This window comes from Mauremys mutica, chromosome 3 (assembly GCF_020497125.1).
Source record: "Mauremys mutica isolate MM-2020 ecotype Southern chromosome 3, ASM2049712v1, whole genome shotgun sequence".
NCBI classification, from domain to species: domain Eukaryota; kingdom Metazoa; phylum Chordata; order Testudines; family Geoemydidae; genus Mauremys; species Mauremys mutica.
This window is the reverse complement of record NC_059074.1, coordinates 156,452,318-156,470,100: the sequence shown is the minus strand read 5'-3', so window position 1 is coordinate 156,470,100 and position 17,783 is coordinate 156,452,318. Positions and strand designations below refer to the sequence as shown.

Genomic DNA, 17,783 nt, shown 5'->3' with positions numbered 1-17,783 from the left:
ATATCAGCTCATATTAATTACTAATTTGTTTGCCAAGTACTTTGAAGATCCACAATATCAATTTTAAGTATTATTATTAGATGGAAATTAGTGTAATTTGGTTGTCTCCTCTGTAATTAATTTCTCCCAGATTTCTAACTTAATTTCCCCCTTTGTAATGTTTGTTTTTGAAAAAATGACACAAGAAATTTCACAATTTAAAATTGAGACATATCCAGATCCTTCTCATAAAGACGTGTATGTAACTATATAATGAAAGCGCTAGGAACCTGATTTTGCAAGCACTTATGCACATGCTTAATTTTATTTAGGTGAGTAGTTTATCTGAAGTCAATGGAACGTCTCATGTGAGTAACATTAAGCACATGTTTGCCAGAATCAGGGCCTTGGCTTTTTGGTACATTAGTATTTATTGTACCTCTAGGTAAATACTGACCAAAGTTAAACTTAAAACTTGCATCAGTTGTCACATTCATCTCAACAGTAGCTAATGTTCATTCCCTTTTCACTGATACTGTCTAAGACCCTACTCTCTTCTTGTTCAATTTCCTCCAAAAGGCTCACTTCTTCTAGGAAAACTATAAACTCTAGCCAACATAGTTAAACAACTTCTCAATTCCATTAATATTTAAGGGCCATGAAAGGACAGGAAAGAAAATAATTTAAAAAACAGTTAAAGCTGATACCTTCTCTGAGTCTCCCAGTGCATCTTATCTTACCTCTGTCTCTCTTTTAGGGTGAAATTCACATGTTGGCCAGAAGCTAGAATAAGATCTTAAAATAGGCCTTATGCTGGCTCTCTGCACAGGAGTAAATTGCACCCATAAGGTCTGGTCTACGCTGCATGCTTCTTTCAGCAGCATGTAGAATACATACGTACTCAGCCCTCCTAGCACAGCTATAAACAGCAGTGTAGCCAGTGAGGCATAGCTTGGGAAGCAGAGTAAAGACATGTCTGAAGGGTGTGAGTATGTATGCAAGTACATACCCTATGCCAGTGCTTAATTTGTAATAAAAGAGGTGCTGGGGCTCAAGCACTATTTTTACTTTTGATAACTGATGGACCAAGCCCAGAGGTGCCAGGGCTGTGAACCGCCAAGCTTAGAGGTGCCAGGGGTCAGCCCTGACAAGCCCTGGCACAAATCAAGCATTGCCCTATGTGCTCTATATTCACACAAGCTGTCTCCCCCTGTCTACACTGCTATTTTTAACAATGTAGCATTCTGCTATCTCCCCGCTGCTAGAGTCTTCCCCCACCACAGGAAGACTCCTCCCAGCAGAGAAAGGCTCTGGGCAGCTCTATACTGAAGAGCCTCTTCCTGCTGCAGGGAAAGGCTCTGCCAGCTCCCTGCTGCTGGAGCTCATCCTTAATGCAGGGAAAGACTCTGGAAATGGGGAAAAGCTGAGCCTTTCCCTGTGCGTCCCCCCTGCCAGAGTCTTTCCTTGCCACAGTGAAAGGCTCCAGCAGCAGTGAGCCGTTGAAGCCTTTCCCCAGCACTTCCCCTCTGCCAGAGCCTTTCACTGTCTGCATAGCTACACACTGCAGTGTCGACACAGCCTGCTTTTCACTACAGCATGTAGCTACTGGTACACTACATGTCACCACCACCTGAGGCTATGTCTGCACTACAGTGGCCTTGCTGCAGTTCACTGCTTGTAGTGTAGACGTTTGCTACAGTGACGGAAGAGGTATTTACATTGCTGCTCCTAAATCCACCTCCTCGAGAGGTGGTAGCTAGAGCAACAGAAGAATTCTCCCATTGACCTAGAAATATCTATACAGGGGCACAGGTGGCTTAACTACATCTTAGGACATGGATATTTCATAACTCTGAGCAATATAGCTAATTCAAGCTAAGTTTCAGGTGTAGACCAGACCGTAAGAGAATTGGCTCCTTGGGACAGGGTCTGATTTTAGATGTGTCCTATACAACTACTGAGCATATAATAATCTGCTTAATAAAAGCAGTTTCCTCAACAGCCAAGTGCAGTTGTTTCTTCACTCTATTTTATAGGTTTATATAAACTTGTGGCACACAACAGATCAGAAGTTTAGCACATTCATGTATCCACCATACTTTGACTTACCAGCTACTTGTATATGTAAAACCCACAAATGGCAGATGATGACCAGAAAATGCAGTGTGTGTTGGTGGAGGCATTGTCTCCTAGGAGATAAAAGAACATCTGGGTAAGCTGAATTCTACCAATTTTGAAAAACATTACTGCATGGTAATGAATCATCAAATGTTAGTGCTGCTGTTTCACTAACCAGATCCACAATGATCTTTATCTGAAGATTAAATATGAAACAACAAAATCTAAATCTGGCTTTGAATTAAAAAAAGATACAAATAGTTCACAGGAAGAGGACTTTTTATTCAAATGTGGTATCATTAAAGGTTATTATGGAAATTAAAAGCTGGTTCATTATTTTCTTTCTCCCTAAGGATTCTTGAAGATGCTGTCAGAGCACAGAACAGCATCTTGTATTCTTCCCTTTACTTTCCCTACCTCTTGAGTCAACTTGTTCTCCCTCTCTGTAGTCTGTCAATCCAACTCCTGAGGTAGCCTAGTGATTCCCCTAGAGGGAATGTCAATCAGAGTGGTTGCTGGAAAGAATGACATGATAGGATGCTCAAAACTCTATCAATGGACTGAGCATGCTTCCTTCACAGCGCTTCTTGCTCCTGCCAGCCCAGACACAACACACCAAGCTCAAGCCTTGAACTCTGATCCTCCGTTTGCTAACACTAAGGGTTAGTCTACGCTAGACTGTACAGATGTAGCTGAGCTGCTGTAATGCTGCTTTGCAAACACTCTATGCTGACAGGAGAAAGCTCTCCCATCAGCATAATTACTCCACCTCACTGAGAGGCAGTAGCTATGTTGGCAGGAGAGTACTTCCCGCCAACATAGCGCTGTCCACATCAGTGCTTAGGTTGGTGTAAGTTATGTTGCTCAGGTGGGTGGCTTTTCCACACCCCTAAGCGACTTAAGTTATACTGAAGTAAGCACTAGTGTGTACAAACCCTAAGATATCACTAGGCCACACAGTTGCAATCACTATGGACGTGGAGAGGGGTATGTACTCCAAATGCTTTAATATCCTCTTCAATAAGGGTGCAAGATTCATGCCTTTATACTCCTGTTTATCTCCCAGCTTTTCTTATGTAGTTGCATCCTATTACATCACCTTAATCACCAGAAAAAACTAATTTTGAAGACGACTATCACCTTGAAAGCTCTAAAAGGGTCTGTCATTTTAAGAAAGGGTTACATTTTAGGAAAAGATGAACAAATGTAAAGGTGGAAAGCAACTCTCTACTTGTGTTTTTTATAGTTTTGCATGTTAAATCAAGCAGGAAAAGACTGAGAATAACATGTCATTCAGAAGAACCAAAGCCATGTTTTAATGACAGTTTTAGATAGCATTCCAGAAGAATCTTAACCTCTTGACACTCGGAGTCAAGAATTACTAGCCTAAGTACTGTAAGAATTTTTAAGAGATACAGCTTAGTACGCCACAGTCCACAGCCTTTTAGTGATTATGGATGAGTCCTCATGGTCACTGATCACCAGAAATAAATTGTATTAAAATTAAAATGTGCGAAAAATGAATGTCAAAATCTATATAGTACTTCCTTAATTAGCACAATGGGCATTGTAAAATCTAAAGGATGGCTGGATAGAAACAGATAGTGAGAAAAAATTCCTTGATTTCTGCATTCTTTTCTATCCTCATATTTAGAAGATTTAAGTTTGGAAAGCTCTTTATCTAAATAAAAATTTAGAAAAACAACTAATCCATATTTTTGGGGAGTCAAATAACCTCTGATTACATCCCATGTTAATTTCAAATTCTAGTACCTGACATCTAATTAGAACATTCATTGATGTGTACGAGAATTTCCATGACTATACATGCATGCTTGCTTTACAATCACTATTGCAGATAGTCTTCATATGCTCTCAGTCCCCTTCTGGGGTTCACAGATTGTACTTGTGGTGGAAGAATCCCCTTCCAAAACTTCATATCAGTTGAAGTAACAGTGAATAAATCATTCCCACTGATATAATATGAAAATTCACCAATCAGGGAGTAGTAGGAGTTAGAACTAAAGAAAGCAAGTTCAAAATTTCCTATAGAAGTGAAACACTTTTTTGGTCATGGGCAGAAATTTAACGATGGAAAACACACTTCAACATGCAAAAATCAAATGGTCGAAGACATTGCCCATAATTTTCAGATCCCAACTCCCTGCAATCCCAGCCCATTTCTCCTTACTCTCACTTGGAAATCTTTATACTCAGATAACAGAAATAGTGAAAATAACATTAGATCATTCTAGAAAACACTCTTCCAAATTAAACTGGGAATCAAAATTTGGAGAAGCAATATTTAAACAGAAGACAAATCTTTTACTATACAAGCAAAGACAGATTTGGTAAATAGCTCAGGGAGCATATCAGAAGTTTGTAAAATTGGAATTCAGATTCATAATATCAAAATTTGAATTACTCCATTTACCTGCACATAACCCCTCATAATAATGACTATACCTACTGAGTGTGATATTTTATTTTTTTACTCTGAAGCGACGTATTTTACAAAAAACAGCATCAAAACACCTCTTGAATGGAATATAAACTTAGTATAAACAAGCGTCAAACATTCTGGTTTGCAAAGTACCAACATAATGCACACTAGAATTTAAAGGAACATGTAAGTAGTTTAGGAGTGAAATTAAGTTTTTGCCTTAAAAATAAAAGGTGGTTACAAAAGCAGACATTCATAAATTTGTTAAGAAATTATTTTATTTTAATTCAGCAAATACAGTTTTAGGCCTGATCCTGCAAACACTTATGCACATGCTTAAATTTTAAGCATATGAATAGTTCACTTGATTTCAACGGGACTAATCAAACATGCATAGTCTACTGAGGACTACAGTGACCATGGCTGATGGCGTCACAACAGGCATCATGTAGTGAAGTTCCCAGATCTGGCTCAAGCCTTTAAATCCATGATTATCTGGGATTGCCCTGCAGGCAGTGCCTTGCAGGGTCAGAGCAAGCACCCCTTTGTGTATTGATGGAGAGTTTCAGAGCACAGTGTGGATTTTTTATGCATCCTGATGATACAGCCAAAGAGCAGGTAACACAACTTTCAAATGTAATGAATGACTGAAGAAAGGCCAAATCTTTACAAGACTGACATTTTACACAAAGTCAAACCACGTTATGCTGAGGATTTGGCTCCTGACAGCGCATATGGAATGTCTCTAGACACTCAAAGTCTGCCTGGAAGAGGGTCCAGGTTTCTGACCAATACAGAAGTACAGGTAGTATATCGGTTCGACAGATCCTAAACTTTGTCTAAGCACAAAGACGTTTGTGTCTGTAAGCAAGACAAGGACTTCATGCAGGAGGAGGCAAGACTTATTCATTGAAGAACGTCCAATTTGCTACAACCATTTGAACTCTACTTGCAGCCTAGGTAGATGAACTAGTCAATGCTCTTCATAGTCCTTGATCCCACTTTACCAGAGATTCTTGTGGCCCAGCTCTGAGGTTCTGTACCCTGGTCTTCTGCCATGAGATGTTCAACTCTATCACACAAGTGGCATCTTGGAGACCTTGGAGGGTGACTTCTCCACAAGCAGGAAAGCATTGTCGACATAGTCTTGATTGGTGAATACTTCTTGACCAACCTTGATTCAGATGTGCGGCTCAGCACATCCTAATAGCCAGGCAATAGCTCGACAGAATAGCACCGGGACAAGAATGCATCTCTGCCACACACCAGTGGTTGCTTAAAAGTGCCTCGGAACCAGTGGACATTGGTCTGCATCAACTGTTCTTAAGTGTGGGCATCAGGCAAAATACCAGCAGAATGGAAAGATGGCATCATAGCGTCCTTGTACAAGGACAAAGGATCTCACACTGAGTGTGGCAACTACAGGCTGACATCATTATCGACAGTCCCTGAAAAGGTCTTTGCTCACATTTTGCTTGGTAGGATGCAGCCTCTCCTCAAGAGACATTGTCATCCTCAGCAACCAGGTTTCCCTGTTAGGCAGTTGACAATAGATGCTGTCCTTAACCTTCTGGCTGAAGTACACCTAGAATTTAACTGCCTGCTTCGCGTGGTCCGTATCATCATCAAAGTGGCTTTACATTTGGTCCACAGGTCAGCGCTTTGGCTCACATTGAACGGAATGGAGTTCCAGATGTTCTGATGAATGTGGTGCACAATCTTCACTCTGGTATTGGTGCAAGAGAGCATGTTGGGTCACAGCTTTTGCCAAGTTTTTACCCCGTGAGAATACCAACATACTGAAAGTTAAGCACATTTGCAGAACCAGGGCCATAAAGTTTTGGAGGCTTTTTTGGTGGGGGTGGGAGGAAAAAGACGGAGGTGAGAGATGGACTTTGGAAGGAAGATATATTTGAAGTTCTCAAGTGATTCGGGGAACCCAAATACACTATAAATGTACGACTGCACAGTATCTGAAAAGGTAACTGATTGGTCTTATCTCACTGTATACAATTGCTGCAAAATAGCTAAAAATACATTGGATTTTAAAAAAATCTTTCAGATCTAGTAATTTAAGGTTGTATTATTAACAATGTCTTCATTAAAAATTGTGCATATTATTGCGGCAAACTTGAAAGGGTCCCTTTTAAAAATAATGTCAATGTAGTATAAAAGTAGAATTGAGTGGAAAATGTTAAGCTTTGACCCCAGGTTCTACAATGGGATACACTAGCACAGACCCCTGCAATGTCCCACTGAGGTCATTGGGACTCCACAGGAGTGCAAGGATCCATACTACTAGACCACACTGCAGGACTGGGGCCTTTGTTTCTACCTTCATAATAAAACAAAGTAAATTTCAAAGCAGAAATGGGTGGTGGAAGGATTAAAAGAAGTGATCACAAACAATCTAATGAAAAGATGACATAAAGGAGATAGGATCGTTATCTTCAGTTATGTAGCTGCAACGTGATAGATGCAGTTTTAAACCCCTGTAGGGTTTCTGAAGGAGTACACTGATGTTTTGTGGATTGCTGCAAAAGGATCAAGATATACATTTTCTGCAATTTGTGAGTTCAACACACTTATGCTGACAGTACCATAAATGTAATCTAAACGTATCACAGTACATACAAAACAACTATATTAAACAAATGTTGTATGAAGGTTGTAAAGTCAAGCACTCAAAAGCTAGAAAATGCCAGAATTAAGGTAGCCGTGCAACCTTAACTTTGCTTCCTTGTGCATATGCATGAGTATACAGTCTCTGATTACATCATCATATATTACTTTTCCATAGGATCCCTGCTTCATTCAAATTTACAAGATGGACAGTTATCAGTAAATATGGCAGCTAGTCAATATTTCCTTTTATCCCCAGGATTGAATGTGTGGCCCCTTACTTCATTTACTGCACAACATCCAAACCCTGCACCATATAAAAAAATATTAATGTCCTCATAGACTTTACTATGGCATGACCATAGTATCTAAGTAACTTACAAGCATTAATGAACTTTTCTGAGAACACCTCTATGAGACAGGGAGGTATTATCATTCCCATTTTGCAGATAGGGATTGAGGCAAAGAAATATTAAGGCCAAAATTTGCAATAATTTTTTTTTTCAAATGTCCATTAATTTTGCGTTAGATTTTTCAGAGGTTCTGAGAATCCACAGATCCACTTCAAAAGGAGCTGGAGGGCGCAGCACTTCTGAAAAGCAGACCTAGGTGTTTCGTATTAGGCACCCAGAAAACGAAGTCTAAACAATTAGTGTCCATCTGTGACAATTTAAGTGACTGGCCCAGTATCATATCAGATGTCTCTGGCAGAGGCAGGGATAGATTCTAGTTATATTCACAGTTAGAGTCAAATGACAATCAGAGGACCTCTATTCCTTTCCTCCAGAGATCCTGTGGAAAAAATTGTATGTGATCAGGTACATGATGGCAGTATAACATATCTCCATACAGGTAACCTTAATTCTGGCACTTCTACTTTTGAGTGCTTGACTTTGCAACCTTCATGTTCTTTCAACATATATCTTTGTATGTAAGGTTAAAAAACTTAAGAAAAGAAAAATGAAAAAAACAAACAAAAAAACCCACTATCGTGTAAAACTGTAGACATTCCCTGCACGACCTAAGCTAAGACCTTCAGCTATCTATTATAGCACAGATCTCTACCACTTGAGCTGCAGTAGTAAGGGCCTTTCCACATTCCATTATGACAAAAGGTATTTTGATGGGGGAAAACAGCAGGAGCAGGGATTAATTTTGTCTATGTCCTACCTGGAGGTTCATGTCTGTTTGGCTGCATCAGAACAATATAGAACACTCAATGGAGCCTGGGCGCATATACAGTGCAGCTGTCATGTCCAGAAAATTCAGAAGCAAATGCTGAACAAGCATTACTGCACGTGTGCAAACAGCAGACTTTTGTGGCTTATAATAAATCTGTACTTAGATTTCCAGAAAGCCTTTGACAAGGTCCCTCACCAAAGGCTCTTACATAAATTAAAGCTGTCATGGGATAAAAGGGAAGGTCCTTTCATGGACTGAGAACTGGTTAAAAGACAGGGAACAAAGGGTAGGAATTAATGGTAAATTCTCAGAATGGAGAGGGGTAACTAGTGGTGTTCCCCAAGGGTCAGGCCTCAGACCAATCCTATTCAACTTATTCATAAATGATCTGGAGAAAGGGGTAAACAGTGAGGTGGCAAAGTTTGCAGATGATACTAAACTGCTCAAGATAGTTAAGACCAAAGCAGACTGTGAAGAACTTCAAAAAGATCTCACAAAAGTAAGTGATTGGGCAACAAAATGGCAAATGAAATTTAATGTGGATAAATGTAAAGTAATGCACATTGGAAAAAATAACCCCAACTATACATACAATATGATGGGGGCTAATTTAGCTACAATGAGTCAGGAAAAAAATCTTGGAGTCATCGTGTATAGTTCTCTGAAGATGTTCACGCAGAGTGCAGAGGCGGTTAAAAAAGCAAACAAGATGTTAGGAATCATTAAAAAGGGGATAGAGAATAAGACAGAGAACATATTATTGCCCTTATATAAATCAATGATACGCCCACATCTCGAATACTGTGTACAGATGTGGTCTCCTCATCTCAAAAAAGATATACTGGCACTAGAAAAGGTTCAGAAAAGGGCAACTAAAATGATTAGGGGTTTGGAGAGGGTCCCATATGAGGAAAGATTAAAGAGGCTAGGACTCTTCAGCTTGGAAAAGAGGAGACTAAGGGGGGATATGATAGAGGTATATAAAATCATGAGTGATTTGGAGAAAGTGGATAAGGAAAAGTTATTTACTTATTCCCATAATACAAGAACTAGGGGTCACCAAATGAAATTAATAGGCAGCAGGTTTAAAACAAATAAAAGGAAGTTCTTCTTCACGCAGCGCACAGTCAACTTGTGGAACTCCTTGCCTGAGGAGGTTGTGAAGGTTAGTACTATAACAGCATTTAAAAGAGAACTGGATACATTCATGGTGGTTAAGTCCATAAATGGCTATTAGCCAGGATGGGTAAGGAATGGTGTCCCTAGCCTCTGTTTGTCAGAGGATGGAGATGGATGGCAGGAGAGAGATCACTTGATCATTGCCTGTTAGGTTCACTACCTCTGGGGCACCTGGCATTGGCCACTGTCGGTAGACAGGATACTGGGCTAGATGGACCTTTGGCCTGACCTGGTACGGCCGTTCTTATGTATGTTCTTATGGGTGTACTTTCACAGGGACAGCAAGAAGCATCTCTCTGATGGTAGGACTGTCCCCCTACCAAATTTCAAAGTTCCTGTTCAAAACCATTTTCACTCAAACATTCAAAAAATTCAACCTGAGGCAGAGATCAGGCATGGAAAATTTCATTTACAATGATTAAAAACTGGCACAGTTGTGAGCGATTTTGAGCAGATGGTTATAATCCACAGTTATAGAATAATAAAGTTACTTGAACATTATTATTATTATGGACTAGGGGTATGTCTACACTGCAATTAACCACCAGCAGCTAGCCCATGTCAATGACTTGGGCTCACAGGGCTAAGGCTATGGGGCTGTAAAACTGTAGTTCTCAAACTAGGGCCCCCACTTGTTCAGGGAAAGCCCCTGGCGGGCCGGGCTGTTTTGTTTACCTGCTGCGTCCGCAGGTTCGGCCAATCGCGGCTCCCACTGGCCATGGTTCACTGCTCCAGGCCAATGGGGGCTGCAGGAAGCGGCACGGGCCGAGGGACGTACTGGCCCCCTTCCTGCAGCTTCCATTGGCCTGGAGCGGTGAACCACAGCCAGTGGGAGCCGCGATCGGCTGGACCTGCGGACACGACAGGTAAACAAACTGGCCCGGCCCACCAGTGGCTTTCCCTAAACAAGCAGCAGCCCTAGTTTGAGAACCACTGCTGTAGACGTTCAGGCTCAGGCTAGAGCCAAAGCTCTGAGACCCCCATGGGGCCCGGGCTCTAGCCTGAGCCTGACCATCTACACTGCAACCTCACAGCCCTGCAGCCAAGCCCAGCAAGCCCAAGTCAGCTGACATGGGCCAATCACAGGTGTTTAATTGCATTATAAACATACTCTAAGTGTCTCATCCTGTAAACATATAAGTATATGTGTAACTTTCTTCAAGTGACTACCCACACTGACTTCTACACAACTTGAGTACATTTATTCATCTTCTTAAGTGTTTGCAGGATCAAGCCTCATTCCTTGGATGAGCATTTGTATCTGCCTAGTACACAGCATTGGTGGGTATCATACAGCACCAAAGCATTCTGAGATTTCAGCGCAAAATTTTGGAAACCTCTGTAATAACAAGAAATGAAGAAAATCAGGATTTGGAAAAATGTCCATCTTAGACTTACAGAGTTTTTTAAACAATCATCATCCACATCAAAGTTTGATGTATCAGTTGGACTGCTGACTTCAGGGATGTAAGGTGCTTCACAGTTCCGAATGTTATCCCATTCAATCCCAACAAAAAATGGGTGGTTCTTAAAGTCTTCTATCCCATTTTGCCCAAGTCGATGCTCCCTGCTGCAAATGAGCCTTCGAATGAGGTCCTTGGCATTTTCAGACACATCTGTCACTTGTGCAGGAAACTGAAACCTCTCCTTAAAGAATAAAACAGGAGGAAATAGTTTATTACCAAGAAAATGTCACAAAAGTCAGGTTCCTTCGTGGTTGTTTCTGTACAGAAAAATAGGGCTTTGCAAATACTCAGACTCTCACTGTTAAATGAATGCAATAAGTTTCTAGGAAAAAATCTTCCCCAGATGATAAAAAGTATTGAAAGTGCAATAACTGTCTCCTACTTTTTTATTTATTCAAATGTCTCATGTACATTTTTGGAATCTATCTTTGCCTCCAGGTGGAAGAATGTTTAAGGATCTCTTTCCTAAGCCAACAAATGGATCCACCAGCAAAAAATAGAACAAGAAGAGTGATGTAGCATAGCCAAGACTTACTCCTTGGAGTGAACTAATAGCCGCCATTGTATATCCAGGTTTTTAGTTTTGGACTATCTTATTCAAAAGCAAAGCCAGTTGCAATTCATAACCACAAAATGTACTGTATGGAAACCAAATTTATATTTAAGATTTATGAACATGAATATGATCATTACATAAGAACTTTCTTTCTAAATAGACCTTTAAGCTAACCCCTTTTAATCACTAAAATTAGTTTACAAAAGATAGAAAAAACACTAACTTTGTGGTTCATTATTTTCCCGTAGGTCTCCACCAAGGACTCTGCATAAAAGGGCGTTTCTCCATAAAGCATTTCATACATGCAAACACCTAGGGACCACCAGTCACACTCAGGTCCATACTTCCCTTTTCCATCTTCCATGGCCTGCAGGATTTCTGGAGAGATGTAGTCTGGAGTTCCAACTGCCACCGAAGACTGGACCTGCGGTGTTAGCATTTCCATGAGTAAAAATGACATACACGGTTACAGACAGTAGTGCCAGTGGGTGTGGGGGATTGAAAGAGGTTGAGGGGTATCATGTGCATATGTAAGTTTGTAATTCAAATTATAAACAGTGAACTCTAGTACAAAAATGAGGTTTCTAAATAACAACTGATGAGAAAAAAAATGTTCTCATGTGTCTGAGCCACTTCAGTGTTTCAAACCTGAAGTTCTGAAAAAAATTATTGGGTATTCTAATAATTTACTTTTGCTGTGAACTGTGATGAATGCCAAAAAGAAAGCAGTTTCTGAGTTTGCAGTTATAAATTAATTATTATCTCCCTGATAATCACACACATTATTAATTCAGATGCTCCAGGGTATGATTATCACACTGGAACTACATTCTTGTCACATACACCACACATTGTATAAGTTTAAACACAGCACTGCAATAGGATGAAGTGAAATCAATGGTACCTGATTCTGCTTCTGCCAAAGCCCTGATCTGAGTGAAATCAATCAGTGCTTTGCCTGAATAATGATTATGGCATGAGGCTCAAAACTGGGTGTCTTACACCATTCCTATGGATATGTATTAATTTTGATTATATGCACTCCCTTTATTAACTTTTATTAATGAAATGAAATAAAAATGCATTTAACAAAGACAGAATTCAAATAGAATGCAGATATACTTTGAACTGAAACCAAATACAACCATATTATAAAACTGTACAAACGCTATCACTGTCATTACTAAAAATGTTCACTTAAAAATGACATTTCCTTCACAAACAGGACTTCTTTGTGAGCAGAAATGTCACTGGCAAGTAGAGAACGGAAAGGAAAGCAGGTTGGGGGGGATATCATAGCTGTATCATTCTTTCTAATTTACCGTTCCATCTTCCATCAGTTTCAGACAAGAACCAAAATCTGCTAACCGAATATGTCCATTCATATCCATCAAGATGTTGTCTGGTTTAATGTCCCTGAAAATGAAATGTATTCAATAATTAGCATGAAGAAAAAACATAATGCATCCTCCTGAGCAATAACTTTGAAACTCGTTTTTTCATTCACTGGCAGTGCAAGATCATTAACTGAGTGGCTCACTACATGACTTTATTCATAAAACACTTGCCATCCAGTCGGTACATACAGTAGACAATTTACACCTGTATACACATAAGGAAAACAGTGGAAGAGTGTCTGCATAGTCCTATGCATTCTTTAGACTGTGCTATTATCCAAGACTTCACTAAAATAACAGAGACGTCTAAATCATTTCAAGATGTCTAGAGGAGTATTCTTAAGTGACATACTGGCACTAGGCTAAGAAAACATCTCCCATATGTAACTGTAGAACAAAGTTACAACAAATAATTTATGCAGTATTAAGATTTAGCATCTTTCATCTATACATTTCTGTATTTCTATTATGTGTTCTCATGCCCAACACAAACACATTATTTTATTCTAGTTCACATTGTCCTCTCATAAGGCTAGGTGGACATTCAATCTGGAATTAGTGACAATGCCATTTCATAGACCTGCTGATAGGTCTCTGAGGAGAATCCTGCACTAGCTTACAGCCTGCCCATGAAATTGTTGGTGATACCCTTGTGAGTAGTCAACTTGTGTTGGTTTGAGAACCCACTTTTATTTTCTGAGTCACACACATTTAAAAAAAAAACTATTCAAACAAACCATGAGCACACAGAGCTACAGCTCTCCTGTAAGAAAGCAATGGTTTTATAAACCCCACATGAACTCTGAGAATTGTCATTCAACATTTCTTAAGCATAAACAATTAATTCAAGAAATCTGATGATCTGCCAGCCTAGGGGTGGGACTCCTGTATTATTTTCTGTAAGCAACAGGATTGTAGGAACAGATGTCTTGTCTAACCTGACAGCCAGAACTTGGAGGCCATAAATAAATAGGGCCATGTTCACCATTGGCAGCTCCATGGAGCTGAACCCACATACGTCAGTTGTCTTTGATTCTGTGTGTGCTGCTTCTGTGACACCATCGGCCACAATAATTTCATAGGAGTCAATTTAAGTCAGTGGCGATTTGGGCTCTCTGGACCTGAAGTGTAAATCCATTGCCTGAAGTGGCATTATGACAGATTTACCCCAGCGTAATTAGGGACAGATTTTGGACCTTCACTTTCAAAGGTCCTAGTTATAAAAGTACTCCCATGAAATACCTTTAAGAGAGAAGAGTGGAGAAAGTGAGGGCCATAAAAGAATATGTAACTTAAGGAATTTACAACATAAACTCTGTTAAAGTACTGATTTTATCTCAAATCTATAAAAGCCATGGGATTTAGAATTATGATTGACATCTAATAGATTTCAGGAGTCATTCCTTACAATTTAGTGGGTTTTTTTGTGGGGGGATTTGTTTTAGATTTTGGGGGGAAAGAAGGAGGAGGTGGAGGAGGAAGAGTTGTAGGTTTTTTTTTTAAATGTTAAATTTTAAAAAATCTTTGATGAAAGCAAGTTCAAAATATTTTTAAAATATGTATTAAGTACAAAGTGAGCTGTAAAATTAAGATAATTTTTTCAGAGTAATGACAACTGTAATTAGCTGTTTGTGAATTTTTATTTCACCAAATTAGGTCTTGATTCCGCAAAGGGATCTGCACAGGTAGAGCCCTGCGCATGGATATAAAATTTGGGTCTGCATCCATCCGCGATCCACAAACATGGTTCACGGATATCTGCATCTGCAGATATCCATGGATATAAAGCTGATAGCCACAGATTTGCAGGGCTCTATGCATAGGCATGAGGTCCATCCTTGCACATACCTTTATAGGACTGCGCTCTTCCTGTGTAAATCTGACAGTTTTTTATCTGAGGCTTTCATGTCTCCCAGGTAACTGAGTACACAGGGAATCTGAAATTCATAGATTAACTGGACCCAAATTCTGCAGCTGACTGTGTGAGCGCACACCCACATGGAGACAAGGGCAGAACTAAGACCTTGGTGGTTAGGCATCTGAATGAGGTCCAAATGCAATATATATTTTAATTATACAAATAGTACAATACAAATAAATAATAATTAAAACACAATTATAGCATTTGCCCATTAAACTGCATTTCTCAAAAATATGGCAAAGGTATTAAATTCTCATCCTACCCTGACCCAAAATATTCAAAAGGAAGATCATGAATTGACTGCCACAACAATGTTAGCTTTCAAAGATCTGAGCTATTTATGAGGCATAAGAACAAAACAGGAAAAATTAGCAATTGAAAATACTAACTTTATTTCATTCTTATAATAACCTATAAATGACTAACATATAAATTAGAAACAAGGTGGCTGAGGTAATTCAGTATCTTTTATTGGACCAACTTCTGTTGGTGAGAGAGAGATGAATTTTCAAGCTCACACAGAGCTCTTAGACGTCTTAGCTCTGCTTAGTTTAAGAAGAGCTTTGCGTGAGCTCAAACGTTCATCTCTCTCTCACCAACAGAAGTTGGTCCAATAAAAGATACCACCACGCCTAACTTGTCTCTCTCAAATCCTAGGACCAATATGGTTACAACAACACTGCATACAACCTATAAATGACTAATCAACTTTTTTTTCCAAATGTTGGCAAACAGTAAACTGAATTATTCACAGGCTGAGACCTTAGTGGGCTTTGCTATACCTCAGAGAAAAATTGTTAAGACTGATTTATAAACCTTTGTAATTAAAGGTTTATAATGGGAAAGATGATAGACTCTATAGCAGGGGTCCCCAACCCCCGGTCCGCGGCCCGGTACCGGGCCGCGGCCTCTTAGAAACTGGGCCGCGAACCGACCCAGTGGACCTCCCGCAGGCGTGCCTGCGGGAGGTCTACCCGAGCCGCGGGACGAGCGCTCCCTCCGCAGTCATGCCTGCGGGAGGTCCGCTGCTCCCGGGGCTCCGGTGGACCTCCCGCAGGCATGACTGCAGACGGTTCGCTGGTCGCGCGGCTCAGCTGGACCGCCCGCAGGCACGCATGCGGGAGGTCCACCGGCTCCGGTTGAGCTGCCGCAGGCGTGCCTGCGGGCGGTCCAGCTGAGCCGCGCGACCAGCGAACCGTCCGCAGTCATGCCTGCGGCAGCTCAACCGGAGCCGGTGGACCTCCCGCAGGCACGCCTGCGGGCGGTCCAGCTGAGCCGCGGGACGAGCGCTCCCGACCGGTCCCTGGTCCTGAAAAGGTTGGGGACCCCTGCTCTATAGCACTAGGGGTAAAATGTCAAGCTTTACACACTTTTTATTCTTTGTATTAACTTGTTATAGTTTGTAACAATAAAAATAGGGTTAATTTAGTGTTTTGAGGGGAATTTATTTTGTCAAAAACTGGTTGCGCTTTAGGTTCTGATACTGCACCACTAAAGTCAATGGGAGCTTTTACCACTTCAACAAGTGTAGTATCAAGCAGAAAAGAAATTAATGAAGATTTATACAGATGCTAACATTTATTTGTTATGGTTGAAATTGACAAAAGTACATGTTTTGAGTTTTCTGTCTACTTTCACAGATCGAAGCTCCTGACTCAATCATGATGCATATTAACAGAAACACTTCTGTAAAAAGCAGAACTGTCCCTACAGCTAATTCCTCCTGTCTGTCCCTTTCAAGGCAGTCTTTTGATTTTCACAAAGTTCTCAGATAAAATTATTACTGGACATTGGTCCACTTAATCCCCTACTTCACAAAAGTACTTGGAAGGGAACTCTTACTACTGAAGCTGTGAAGTTTCCTCATTGTTTATGCCTACACCCTTCCTAGTCATGGAGATTGCTCCATTCTTTGCAGTTACACCAAAAAGCATGCAAAAAGACAAGAAGAAGGTGGACATTCAAGAGAATCCCAGATCTCAGACAGCTATGCAAACCTGCATCTCCCTTGGCCACTGACCTTCAAGCTTAACTTTGACTCAGAAAAAGGATACCACCGAGTACAGGGTGGAGGGTTAATGTTACCTTAAATATACTCAGTCCAGTATACTGCAAGTATAAGTTAATACTGCATTATCATGGGTACTGCTGCCAGTTAGTGTGGGTAGCTAACTTTTTAAAGATGATCAGAATAATTGGTAAAGCTATGAAATAGGCACTTCTGACTCAAATCAAATTTAAAACCAAACAGTCTTAGATCAATAGTATTTAGATCTTACTGTGTTTGGTATTCATATGCAGAAAAACACTGACTTGGAAGTAAAATACACAAAGAAAAAGGCTCTATTTTCACAACATTTAGAAACAGCCACTGGTTTGGAGTGACTCACTCTAACAAAGCTTGGCTACACTTACAAATTTGCAGCGCTGCAGCAGGGTGTGAAAACACACCCTCTCCAGCGCTGCAAATTGCGGCGCTGCAAAGCGCCAGTGTGGTCAAAGCCCCAGCGCTGGGAGCCGCGCTCCCAGCGCTGTCCGTTATTCCCCACAGGGAGGTGGAGTACGGACAGCGCTGGGAGAGCTCTCTCCCAGCGCTGGTGCTTTGACTACACTTAGCGCTTCAAAGCGCTGCCGCGGCAGCGCTACCGCGGCAGCGCTTTGAAGTGCTAAGTGTAGCCACAGCCAAAGAGCTCCTGCCACTCTAGAAACACAGCAAATGCATTTATCAAGGGCTTGGCTACACTTGAAAGTTGCAGCGCTGGGAGTTACAGCGCTGGTCGTGCAGCTGTGCAGGGCCAGCGCTGGTGTGTGGCCACACTCACAGCTACCAGCGCTGGTGTGTGGCCACATTTGCAGCATTTACAGCGCTGTTGGGAGTGCTGCATTATGGGCAGCTGTCCCAGCATTCAAGTGGCAACAA

General features: G+C 40.8%; 1 protein-coding gene across 3 annotated transcripts in view; it reads right to left on the bottom strand.

Moving 5' to 3' along the window:
- Window positions 1–17,783, bottom strand: part of CDC42BPA (CDC42 binding protein kinase alpha) — a 352,910-nt gene that overhangs the window by 127,389 nt on the left and 207,738 nt on the right. For all 3 annotated transcript variants that reach the window (XM_045009047.1, XM_045009045.1, XM_045009046.1), the window contains exons 6-9: window positions 12,868–12,961; window positions 11,769–11,969; window positions 10,922–11,170; window positions 2,089–2,168 (exon numbers count right to left, since the gene is read on the bottom strand). In XM_045009047.1, coding sequence (XP_044864982.1) covers window positions 2,089–2,168; window positions 10,922–11,170; window positions 11,769–11,969; window positions 12,868–12,961 — 624 coding nt within the window. The remainder of the gene's footprint in view (window positions 1–2,088; window positions 2,169–10,921; window positions 11,171–11,768; window positions 11,970–12,867; window positions 12,962–17,783) is intronic.